General features: G+C 43.1%; 1 protein-coding gene across 1 annotated transcript in view; it reads right to left on the minus strand.

Annotated features, from left to right (window-relative positions):
* CLNK (cytokine dependent hematopoietic cell linker) overlaps nucleotides 1-13230 on the minus strand; it is a 204223-nt gene that overhangs the window by 72062 nt on the left and 118931 nt on the right. Inside the window, exons 6-7 of the mRNA XM_027545041.1 lie at nucleotides 10739-10880; nucleotides 8447-8544 (exon numbers count right to left, since the gene is read on the minus strand). Of these exons, the coding sequence (XP_027400842.1) occupies nucleotides 8447-8544; nucleotides 10739-10880 (240 nt within the window). The remainder of the gene's footprint in view (nucleotides 1-8446; nucleotides 8545-10738; nucleotides 10881-13230) is intronic.

The raw sequence follows: 13230 nt of genomic DNA on the forward strand, positions 1-13230 counted from the left end.
ACGAGATAGGCTATGTGCCTAGAACAGGAAATAACACCAGTCAAGCTGAAGAATGGTTAGCTGTCATTGTTAATTGTATTAAAGGCATTGGTAGGACTTCCCTCGTGGTCCAGTGGTCAAGACATTGTCTTCCAATGCAGGGGCTGTGGGTTTGACCCCTGGTAGAGGAGCTCAGATCTCACATGCCTCATGGCCATAACACAGAAGCAATACCGTAACAAACGCAATAAAGACTTAAAAAAAAATGGCCCACATAATAAAAAGAGAAATCACCACTTAAAAAAGCTAAAGGCAGAGTTGAATATTAAGGGCTTGCTGAATAATCTTTAGATGTGAGGGTGAAGGAGGTGCTGTGTGTTAGTAGCTCAATCTTGTCTGACTCTTTGTGACCCCACAGACTGTAGCCTGCCAGGCTCCTCTGTCCATGGGGTTCTCCAGGCAAGAATACTGGAGTGGGTTGCCATTCTCTTCTCTAGAGGATCTTCCCGAACAAGGGATTGAACCCAGGTCTCCTGCACTGCAGGCACATTCTTTACCATTTGAGCTACAGGGAATCTTGAAGAAGGTGAGAGAGACATACTAATGATGCCCAATGCCTTGGAAAGCCTTTACGCCTAGGTCAGTATTGGGGTCTATGACGTTTATTTTTATGTGTCAGATTGACAGGGTCACAGGGTATCCAGATGTTTGGTGAAACCTTATTTCTGGGTGTGTCTGTGGAAGTGATTCTGGATGAGATTATAATTTGGATCAGCGGACTGAGTAAGGCCGATTGCCTTCCGCAAAGCCAGTGGGCATCTTTCAGTCCAGGGAGGGCATGAATAAAATAAAAAGGGAGGGGAAAAGAGAGTTTGCTCTCTGCCTGACTGTTGACTCGGGTCGCTGCTCTTCTCCTGCCCTTGATGACTGAGGTTTACATCCCTGCTTCTCTCGGTGCCTGTGCCTTTGGACTTGAGCTGGAAGTTAGAGGCCACCGGCATTCCTGGTCTTCACCTTTCAGATGGCAGACTGTGGGACTTGAGCCTCCATAATCACTAATTTATTTATATGTATACATCTGTATGCCTATGTGTCTCGAGCTTTCTATCCTATCTTTCTATCCACCTGTGTATCTATTTTATCAATCTACTGGGGGCTTTCCAGGTGTCTCAGTGGTAAAGAACCCACTTGCAATGCAGGAGACACAGGAGATGGGGGCTCGCTCCCTGGGTGGGAAGCGATATACCCTGGGGAAGGAAATAGCAACCTATTCTAGCATTTTTGCCTGGGAAATCCCATGGACAGAGAATCCTTGTGGGATACAGTCCAGAAAGTCACAAAGAGTCTGACATGATTGAGTATACACACATCTATCTATTAATATCTATCTCTATCTATCTATTATCTACCTACCTACTGCTTGTACTTCTAGAGAACCCTGACTAATATAGAGTTTTTGCAGTATACTTTATTGCTGCCAAGTTGAGGTGGTCAAGGTGAAGGGGAGGGAGGGTCATTGAACCCCCTGTTGCCTGTTAGGTCTTGATGGTCAAAGTCCGCCTCTTTTCCTCTGTGGGACACTGGACCACATAATTCTGCCTACACATGATGTGGCTCTTCTGCTGGTCAATATAGTAAAGCATCAGGTATGGTTTCGGTTTTGTTATTGCTGTGGCTTCCTTCATCACATCCTCAGCTTTCAGTTCCTCCAGGGAGACCCCACTGAAGCTGGTGTGCTGGAGGGTTTTTGTCAAGTTCTTGTTGCATCCTCAGCTTTCAATCTTCCCTGTGCACCTGCCCAAGAGAGAGGGTCTCTCCCAATGCTCTTCCTACCTCCTATTGCTAGCCTGGAGCAGGGGAGAGTCTCCATGGTCTCTGTCTTGCTGGGCCCCGCATGATTAGGGTGTTAGGGATCAGGCTTCCTTAGTGCCTGCTCTTCTCCCCTTTGCTGGCCAAATTCTATTTTTAAAAATTAATTTTTAAATGAAGTATCAATCCTAAAGGATATCAACCCTGAATACTCATTGGAAGGACTGATGCTGAAGCTGAAGCTCCAATACTTTGGCCAACTGATGCAAAGTGCCGACTCACTGGAAAAAACCCTGATGCTGGGAAAGATTGAGGGCAGGAGGAGAAGGGGGTGACAGAGGATGAGATGGTTGGATGGCATCACCAATTCAACGGACATGGATTGGGCAAACTCTGGGAAATGGTGAAGGATCGGGAAACCTGGTGTGCTGCAGTCCACGGGGTCACAAAGAGTTGGACACGACTGAGTGACTGAACAACAACAACAATAGGTAATTTACAATGTTGTGCCAATCTCTGCTGTATGGCAAAGACTCAGTTATACACCTATATGCATTCTGTTTTAATATTCTTTTCCATTATGGTTTATAACAGGAAAGAAAGTGAAGTCGCTCAGTCGTGTCTGGTTCTTTGTGACCCCATGGACTGTAGCCTACCATGCTTCTCCATCCATGGGATTTTCCAGGCAAGAGTACTGGAGTGGGTTGCCATTTCCTTCTCCAGGAGATCTTCCTGACTCAGGGATTGAACCCAGGTCTCCCGCATTGTAGGCACATGCTTTACCATCTGAGCCACTAGGGAAGTCCTTATAACAGGATGTTGAATATATTTCCCTGTGCTGTACATTAGGACCTTGTTGTTGATCCATTCTAAATGTAATAGCTTGCATCTACCAACCCCAAACTCCCAGTCCATCCCCCTCTCTCCCCACCCCCCTTGGCAACCACAAGTCTGATCTCTGCGTCCGTGAGTCTATTTCTGTTTTGTAGATAGGTTCATTTGAGTCCTGTTTTAGATTCCACATACAAGTGATATCATATGGTGTTTTTCTTTCTCTTTCTGACTTACTTCACTTAGGATGATAATCCCTAGTTGTAGCTGGCCATGTTCCATTTTGTGTCTTTGGACATTTGGATCCATTTGGCTCTTTTGCACGAGAGAGTTTTTTGGCTGCATCTTCTCCAGAGGGACCTACACTTTGACGGTATTGGCATAGGATCCCAGGCCTAGAAGTATTTTATGCCCCTCTCCAGGGCTATTCTCATTTTCTATCAAATACAGCTTTTCTAACGTCTACTACATACCTGTAACAATGCTAGATTATGCAGGGATGAAGAAGAATAAGAGGTTAGATGCAAAAGGTGGAATCATATGGATGCAGTTCTGAGTTTACAGCATATTATAACACAGGTTTCATTATAACAGAAGTTTTTCGACCTCGGCACCATTGAGAGTTGGGGCAGGGCAATTTGCTGTGGGAGGCTGCCCTGTGCGTTTACAGGGTACTTAGCGGCATCCCTGCCCTCTGCCCACTAGATGTCAGCAGCGTTCCCCAAGTCTTAACAACCAAAAATGTCGCCAGTCATCGTAAATATCCACTAGGGGGCAAACCGTTCCCAGGAGAGAACCACCGATAACAAAGCAATGTGTTACTGGTGTAGAAGACCGCTTTGCATCGCTTCCTGCAGAAGGCTTCTCAAAAGCCTCTGCTTGGTCTGAGTGATGCAGCTCCCTGCTCTTTGTATCTTGTGTCACCTCAGTCTTAACACCTTGTATTATTATTTCAAAACTGCCAATTTGGGCCACTGCCTCCTCCATTAGTCTGTGGACACTGGCTCCCTTTTTTTTTTTAAATCCCCATTGTTGAGCATAGTGCTTTGTACACAGCAAGTGCTCAATAAATGAAAAGATGGGCAATGGTTTAGTGCTTTAAGATAGTTGTAACCAGTCTAACGGGGCTTCCCAGACAGTGTTAGTGGCAAAGAACCTGTGTGCCAATGCAGGAGACATAATTATAGACTCAGGTCTGATCCCTGAGTCAGGAAGAATCAGAGACGGGCATGGCAACCCACTCCAGTATTCATAACTAGAGAATTCCATGGACAGAGGAGCCTGGTGGGCTACAGTCCACAGGGTTGCCAAGAATTAGACACAACTGAAGCGACATAGCATGCACGCATGCAATCAGTCTAAGGAATCAACATAAGAACCGGTTCCTGTAAGGACTGTTGAAGATCCAATTCACAGATCGTTTAATCACCATGTAAATGTGCAAAACTAATTGGAATTAACTCCTGAGAATGAAGTTATAATAATAAAAAAAGTCTGCTTACCATAAAAACTATTTTTCAAACATTGGTTATAAAAGCAAAACTCCCTTTTTTATTTGAATTGAGGCCAAGTCCTTATTGAATTAATTTATAAGACAACTTGCCTCCTGGCCAAAATTGTGCTCATCTCCCACCTCCTATTTCTCACAAGATTTCACTTGCTTTAATATATTGAAATTTTAGTTCCTCTTGTAAAGTGACCTAGCTAAAAGAAGAAATTTGTAACAAAAAACTACAAAGATAATATGAAAGGATATAAAGTAATAAGAATGGAGACTTAAATTCTGGCATAGTTGTTTAAGAAAAATCAAATGAGAATTATCATCTTTTAAGAAAGCATTCTTCTCATGAAAGTTTACTTCTGTGCAAAGAGGAATTATCAGTGGTTTTTAGGGAAAGAAAAGCTTAACTTTTTAGGTCAGAATTTTCTACTTTTTGTAACCAGACAAGAATTTGTGACTTTAGCCTCTGGCCCAGTGACTCTGAAATTCCTATTGTTCCCTCAATATGTTTCGTGCTTTAGAGATGAAGCTCCTGAAATGCCCTCTTCCCTGTCTAACAGTGCTCTGTTGGGGCCTGCCCCAGTTGTTCATCTCAGAGATAATTGCAAGTATTCACATGTATGGATGTGAGAGTTAGACTAGAAAGAAAGGTGAGCGCTGAAGAATTGATGCTTTTGAACTGTGGTGTTGGAGAAGACTCTTGAGAGTCTCTTGGACTGCAAGGAAATCCAACCAGACCATCCTAAAGGAGATCAGTCTTGGGTGTTCATTGGAAGGACTGATGTTGAAGCTGAAACTCCAATACTTTGGCCACCTCATGCGAAGAGTTGACTCATTGGAAAAGACCTTGATGCTGGGAGGGATTGGGGGCAGGAGGAGAAGGGGACGACTGAGAATGAGATGGCTGGATGGCATCACCGACTCGATGGACATGAGTTTGGGTGAACTCCGGGAGTTGGTGATGGACAGGGAGGGCTGGCGGGCTGCGGTCATGGGGTCGCAGAGTTGGACATGGCTGAGCGACTGAATTGACTGAATATGACAGCTCTGCAGGACAGACTAGAGAAAGTGTCCATGTGGACAGAGATCAAGCTGGGTCTTTTTGAATTATGTTTTTTTTCCAGGATACGACATCACCGACTCAATGGATGTGAGTTTGAGCAAGCTCCAGGAGGTGGTGAAGGACAGGGGAGCCTGGTGTGCTGCCGTCCAAGGGGTCGCAAAGAGTCAGACACGACTGAGCTGCTGAACAGCTACAACAGGATATAAGCCCCGTAGTGGAATTTCTGGGTAATACGGTAGTTCTATTTTTAGTTTTTCAAGAAAAATCCTTACTGTTCTGCATAGTGGGTGTATCGATTTACATTCCCACCAACAGTGCAAGAGAGTCCCAGTTTGGTGCTCTGTGGTAACATTTAGATCGGTGGGATTGGAGTGGGGAGGGGAGGGTTATATGTGTACATAGAGCTGATTCACTTAGCTGTATAGCAGAAACTAACACAATGTTGTAAAACGACTATATCCCGTTAAAAAAAAAAGAAATCAAACGGGGGAAAGAAGACTGCATTTCTTTTCCTATTAATATTTCAAGCTGTGGAGGTGATTTAGTTGCTAAGTTGTGTCTGACTCTTTGCGACCCCATGGACTAGAGCCTGCCAGGCTCTGCTTTCCATGGGACTTCCCAGGCAAGAATATTGGAGTGGGTTACCATTTCCTTCTCTGGGGATCTTCCTGATCCAGGGATCGAACCTGGGTCTCCTCCATTGCAGGTGGATTCTTTTTACCAGCTGCGCCACCAAGGAAGCCTTCATATTTCAAGCTAGTCATATTTCCAATTTCAGTTCAAAGCACTGAGTTTGTTTGTCCATTTCCATTCACATCCTGTGTGCTGTGCTGAGTCATTTCAGTCATGTCCAACTCTGTGTGACCCCCATGGACTGTAGTCCACCAGGCTCCTCTGTCCACGGGATTCTCCAGGCAAGAAGACTGGAGTGGGTTGCCATGTCCTCCTCCAGGGGATTTTCCAGACCAAGGGATTGAACCTGAGTATCTTGTGTCTCCTCACTGGTAGGCAGGTTCCTTACCACTAGTGCCGCCTGGAAGCTCTTCCATCCACGTGAGCAGTATGTACTGAGAACCTTTGACATAAAGCCACTGTGCTAGATGCTGGGGCTAAAATCAGCCCTGTGCTCACAGAGGTGTCATCTGGTAGCTGGCAGCTCTGTGCCCGGCACTGTGCTCTGTATGGATTATCATGGAAGCTATGAGATTGTATAGTTTAGACTGTAAAGGCTAAGAGAAGGTAAGTAACTGGCCCAAAGAAGCAGAGCTCAAAAAGTTGGAGCCATTAAAATGAGACTTATAACATTCATCTTGCAAGGTTATTTTAAGGATTAAATGTCATTCATTCATTCATTTATTCCCATCTTTCCTCAGAAAGACCTTTCCTGACTGCCTTGCTTTCATTCTATTTTCAAAGCTCATCACTTGATATATCGTCTTTGTATCTATTCTTTATCCATTTACATATCATAGGTCTCCACCCACTACATGTCAGTTTCATGAGAGCAGGGCCTTGGTGGTTTACTGCCGCATACTAGAGTGGATAATTGTTTCTGGTCCATGGCAGGCACCCAACATATGTTTCTTAAATGAATTTGTTGAGTGAATGATTAAAATGTTTAGCTTAGTATCTGTGTAAAGAGGAAGTGTTCAATATTTCATCCCTTATCTTGCTCTCCCAATCTCTATTGGCTGTGTTCTGTGTGAATGGCTTGGTAAAAATTGTAGTTTCCTTTTCTTGTCAATATTTAAAAGAAACCCTCTAGTTAAACGAGTAAACCATTTGCATAGATAATGCACAAGGATGAATGTGTTATAAATATTTAAGTGTGTTCACAGTCACTAATAAATGTGAAACAAATTTTAAAGAAGGAACAGCAAAATCTCTTTCTCTTTTTTAAAAATTATAATTAAAAAAATAATGCACAGTTTTGGAGAGAATTCTATGAGGTGGAAATTCTAATACAGGGCTTCTGCAGGGGGCTGGGGGGCGGGGACAGTAAATTGAAATGATTTTTCAGGGACCAGTTTCACAGTATGTACCGAAAGCCTTTAAAATATTTTCACTCAATGGTTAAATAAAATAATTAAAAATCTTATATGAGGAGTGAAGTATCTGTAAAGATTATGCTTATTAATGCTTGTTTTATGACATGGGACATAGTTGTATGACTGAAACAATGTGCAAAGGAAGGAAAACCAGTATATACTATACAACAAAGACTTCGTTGCATGAAATACATTAGCACAGAAAACATTGACATGAAATTTACCCAAATGTTATGACTGATAGCCTTGCAACCTCAGGGATGATTAATATGTATTTTGTGCAATGTTATTAAAAACAAAATACTATATGTGTTTAGAGCACTTACATTTACAAGATATTTTCAACAGCTTTTTGAAGTAAGCATGGCAGAGATTGTTACTCCTGTTTGGCTACTGGGTTTACAAAGAAAGAGGTTCAGAGAGGTTGACCTACAGTTGTCTCTTCATATCTGCCAGGGATTACTTCCAGCGTGCCCCTTGAATACCCAAATCTGTGGATGCTCAAGTCCTTCATATGAAATTGCAGAGTATTTGTAAATAACCTATGCATATCCTTCTGTATACAGTGAAAGCCTCAACGGCATGGGTTTGAACTGTATGGGTCCGCTTATACTCAGATTTTTTCATCAAGTACATACTAAGGAACTACAAAATACTTGGTTGGTTGAATTATCTCCAGATTACTTGTAATACCTAATACAATGTCAGTGCTATGTAAATAGTTGCTGGCATGTGGTAAATTCAAGTTTTGCTTCTTGGAATTTAATGGAATTTTTTTTTTTTAATCCTTGATTTAATCTACAGATGGGGAACTGACAGATATGGAGGACTGACTGGACTTATTACCATACCATTAGCAGTTGGAATCATTGGGCCTAAATCTGGACAAAATGATATGTTATTATCAAAGAGATTTGAGTTTAAATTCTGCTCCTAGAGAACAGGATGAGTATTAAGTGAGACGCAGGTGAAAGTCCTTAGCCTGATGTCTGGCTCACAGAAAATCTTCCACAAATGTTAGTTCTCTTTCCTTCTAGTTATCTATTCTAAGGACCATGATCCCTCCAGCTGAATCACCCTGCACCTCACTGAGCTTGACCTGCTCACCACCAAGGCATTCCAACAAGATGCCTTGGAAATGAGAGACGGTAAAGCTCTTGGATACTAGGCAGTGCCCTCCATGTGTTTGGTTCATGCAGTCAAGCTTTTACTTACTTCTTCCAGCTTCATCCAGGTTAGCCTGTCTGTCGGGAGAGAGGTCTTGGAATCTAAGGACAGGGGTGTGTCCATCATACCCTTGAAATAGCGTGTATCTGTGAAAAAAGAAAAAAATTTAAAGTCATACTTTACATGACTCTGCACACTGTAATGAACAACATATTTGCACATCTACAAACTTAATGAACCATCATGATATAGGCTGCTGCTGCTGCTAAGTCACGGCAGTCATGTCTGACTCTGTGTGACCCCATGGACGGCAGCCCACCAGGCTCCTGTCCCTGGGATTCTCCAGGCAAGAACACTGGAGTGGGTTGCCATTTCCTTCTCCAGTGCATAAAAGTGAAAAGTGAAAGTGAAGTTGCTCAGTCGTGTCTGACTCTTTGTGACCCCAAGGACTGTAGCTCCTCCATCCATGGGATTCCCCAGGCAAGAGTACTGGAGTGGGTTGCCATTGCCTTCTCCACACAATATAGGCATGAGCTTGTAATTCTACTTCCACTTAACAGATGAAGAGGCTGAGGCTCAAAGAGGAGAGATCACTTCTCTTGGTCCATATACATAAATGCCAAAGTCTGGACCTGAACCTTCTTCATTCTCTTATCCACCTGGGAAGTTCTACTCATCCTTCAAGACTTGAACTGTGTCATGCCCTTCAGAAATCTTCCTAGACCCCACCCACCTGGCACACCACCCTGGATCTCTTTTCTATGTTACACACTTGTGTGTGCTTAGTCACTCAGTCATGTCTGACTCTTTGTGATCCCATGAATTGTAGCCTGCCAGGCTTCTCTGTCCATTGGGGTTCTCCAGGCAAGAATAGTGAAGTGGGTTGCTATGCCCTCCTCCAGGGGATCTTCCCAACCCAGGGATTGAACCCAGGTCTCTCACTTTGCAGGCAGATTCTTTACTATCTGAGCCACCAGGGAAGCCCATGAATACTGGATTGAATAGCCTATCCCTTTGCCGGGGGATCTTCCCAACCCAGTAATAGTACCAGGGTCTCCTGCTTTGCAGGTGGATTCTTTACCAGCTGAGCTACCAGGGAAGCCCACATTACATACTTAACATAAGTATTTTATACTTAACATATATTTCTATATACTTGTGCTTTCTTGGTGGATTTGTGGTAAAGAATCCACCTGCCAATGCAGGAGACATGGGTTAGATCCCTGGTCCAGGAAGATCCCCTGGAGAAGGAAATGGCAACCCACTCCAGTATTCTTGCCTGGATAATCCCATGGACAGAGGAGCCTGGCAGGCTATAGTTCATGGGATTGCAAAGAGTGAGACATGACTGAATGACTGAACAACAGCAGCTATATAATTAACATATATACATTATATACCAAACTTATTCTATCATACTTACCTTTGTATCTCTTGATCAATGCTAACTGGCATACAATAGATATTAATTAATGCATATTGAGTGGATGAACAAAGGAATATCATTATTATTTACAAGGTGATTGTCCTCAAAGGGACTTCTGTAGATTCATTTCAGTAGGTCAGGCTCTCAAATCACAAATACTTCCTCTTTTCCCTCACAACACTTTGCTTTATTTAAGGTTCAGAGACCTTGTTTAAGCTGTGTAAGGTGCCCCAGTTACAAAGAAGAAAAGATGGTGTATATTAAGGTTTTCTTTCTCTTCAAAGCCTGGCTTTGCTGCCATGTTTTTGTGCTACTTATATGCTGGCTGTGAGCAAGACAAATCAGCCATATTAAGTCTTCCCTTTTGTTCTGCTCTCTTCTCTGCAACGCTGTCTTAACAGGGATGTTGCCCGCATCTCTGCTTGTCGATCTTCTGCCATATTCATCAGTTGTCTCTCAGACTCAAGATATCATCATGGGGATTCTCTAGGCAAGAAGAGTGGAGTGGGTTGCCATGCCCTCCTCCAGGGGACCTTCCCAACCCAGGGATCGGACCTAGGTCTCCCACATTGCAGGTGGATTATTTATCATCTGAGCCACCAGGGAAGCCATCATGATAATAATAAATAGTCATAGAGCTCTGACTCTGCACCGAGTCCTCCTCTGAGAACTCAACATGCATCTTTCATGTAACTACCTGGGGTACGTGGAGTAAGCTCTATCTTCAGATATCTTGAACCCTATCTTTAAATATAGAAAATGGTTTTCAGGTGCTTGCTCCAGGACACACAGCTAATAAGCTGTGGAAGCAGGATTTTAACCTAGAGTTGCTAATTCAGAACCTGCATCTTTAGTCACTCTACAATATTGCAGCATGGGCATGCGATTTTCAGATTTCAGGCCCTAAACATTACCTGCATATTCAGATTCCTTAATAGGCCTGGCTGGTAAGATTTTCACTGATTGCCAGTCTTCTCCCACGTGAAGCTCAGGGTCTTCATAGTCATCACCTGTGTGGCCTTTTGCTCCATCCAGGACTGCCATGGAATTCCTTTCCTAAGGAGGGGACATTTCAGTAAGTCAACGGGAGGTACAACAATGACAAAGATTATAGGCTACCGTGCTGGCCAGGGGAGTAATAGAGATCCCCTTGCTGTGAGTTAAAGATTTAAGAGTCTGGAGTCTAGGGGAGTTAACCTTTCATGGTGGCAGAATTGTAACGATATCCTTAGAAACCATCGTGGTGGTGTGAGACACTCCCTTTGTCTCTCCCTTTCAATCTACAACAATTAAGACATCCATAACTCAACAAAGAATTGATGCTTTTGAACTTTGGTGTTGGAGAAGACTCATGAGAGTCCCTTGGACTGCAAGGAGATCAAACCAGTCAATCCTAAAGGAAATCAATCCTGAATATTCATTGAAGGACTGATGCTGAAGCTGAAACTCCAATACTTTGGCTACCTGATGTGAGGAACTGACTCCTTCAAGATCCTGATGCTGGGAAAGATGGAGGGCAGGAGGAGAAGGGGATGACAGAGGATGAGATGGTTGGATGGCATCACCGACTCTATGGACATGAGTTTGAGCAAGGTCTTGGAGTTGGTGATGGACAGGGAAGCCTGCGTGCTGCAGTCCATGGGGTCTCAAAGAGTCGGACATGACTGAACTGAACTAAACTCAACAAAGGTTCCTCTGCCCAAGACACTGGGACTCCAGAGATACCCACATGTTTGTTCATCTGAAGAAGGGTAGATTGGAATATATAGAGTGGGTAGAACTGGGGGAAGAATAGAAGTAGTGCCCCTGATCCTGAACCCCAGAAATCCTGGTACCACCAGTGGGGGTTGTGCACATGACTCTAGGTCATGGCTACATTCGTGCCCATGAGCACAGGGGACTGGGCAGCAATCTCCAGGTGTACCTGTGACTCTGTCACCTCCTGCCCATGGCAGTATTACCTGGCTCCCCATCCCTTGCTACGGCAGCAGTTCCAATGTGCCAAGCAACTCTGGACATGAAGATGTCAATGGCAGACACTGGCATTAGAAAGGCACCCCTGGTGACCCAAGAGGCATAAGCAGAAATGACAAGGGCACCAGTGACCACTCTGGTAGAAGCAGTGGAGGGTGGAAAGTGCCAATTCTCAAATAGAGCTGAGGTAAGAAAAAACAAAAATAAAAACTTGTGCTTTAGCGGTGTGTACTGAAAATCAGAAGAAAGGTCTCTAATTACCAATGTGTGGATCTTTCAGAGTCAAAGTAAACAAAGCTTTACGTAAACAAGAGGGGTGTTTACTACTTCAAAGGCACTAGTAGAGGAACAGCTCACCAAGCACCATGAAAAACCATGGTAACACAGTCTCACATCTTGAACATAACAATTATCCAGAAACCAAACTTAAAGTCACAGCAGACTATGATCTAATTGATGGAGAATTCAAAAGAGCTGTCATGAAGAAACTCAGAGTTACAAGAAAACTCAGAAAGCAATTCAATGAGCTCAGGAGTAAAACCAGTGAACAGAAGCAATACTTACCAAAGAGACTAAAAATCTAAAAAAGAACCAAAAAGAAATTCTGGAGCTTGAGAACTCAATACATGAGCTGAAGAATGTATTAGAAAGCATTGGAAACAGAGCAGACCATATGGAAGAGAGAATCAGTGAGCTCAAAGAAAGAAATCTAAAAATGATTCTCAGGTAGAAGAGGAGAAGAAACTAAGATTTTAAAGCAATGAAAAAATTCTATAAGAACTATCTGATTCCATTAGAAAGAAGCAACATGAGAATAGTGGATATGCCAGAAAGGGAAGAGAGGGAGAAGGGAGCGTTTGTTTAAAAATGTAATAGCTGAGAACTTTCCAAACCTGAGGAAGGAACTGGATATACAAGTTAATGAAACTCATAGAACACCTAATTATCATAATGCAAAAAGATCTTCTGCAAGATACATTATATCAAAACTGTCGAAGGTCAATGATAAAGGTTTTAAAAGGATGGGGAGCACGTGTATACCTGAAATTTTTTTAATTTAAAAAAAAAAAAAAAGCGGTCAGGGAAAAAAGGTAGTCACCTACAAATGTACTCCCATTAGGCTATCAGCAGATATCTAAGAGAACCTCTACAGGTCAGGGGAGAGAGGAATGATATATTCAAAATTTGCTGTTTAATCATTAAGTCATGTCTGACTCCATGAGACCCCATGGACTGTAGCCCACCAGGCTCCTCTGTCCATGGAATTCTCCAGGCAAGAACACTGGAGTGGGTGGGTAGCCATTCCCTTTGCCAGGGGATGTTCCCAACCCAGGGATCGAATCCACATCTCCTGCATTACAGGATTCTTTATCACTGAGCTACCAGGGAATAGTCAAAAATACTGAAAGATAAAAGATGTCAGTCAAGAATA

This window comes from Bos indicus x Bos taurus, chromosome 6 (assembly GCF_003369695.1).
Source record: "Bos indicus x Bos taurus breed Angus x Brahman F1 hybrid chromosome 6, Bos_hybrid_MaternalHap_v2.0, whole genome shotgun sequence".
Taxonomy (NCBI): Eukaryota; Metazoa; Chordata; class Mammalia; order Artiodactyla; family Bovidae; genus Bos; species Bos indicus x Bos taurus.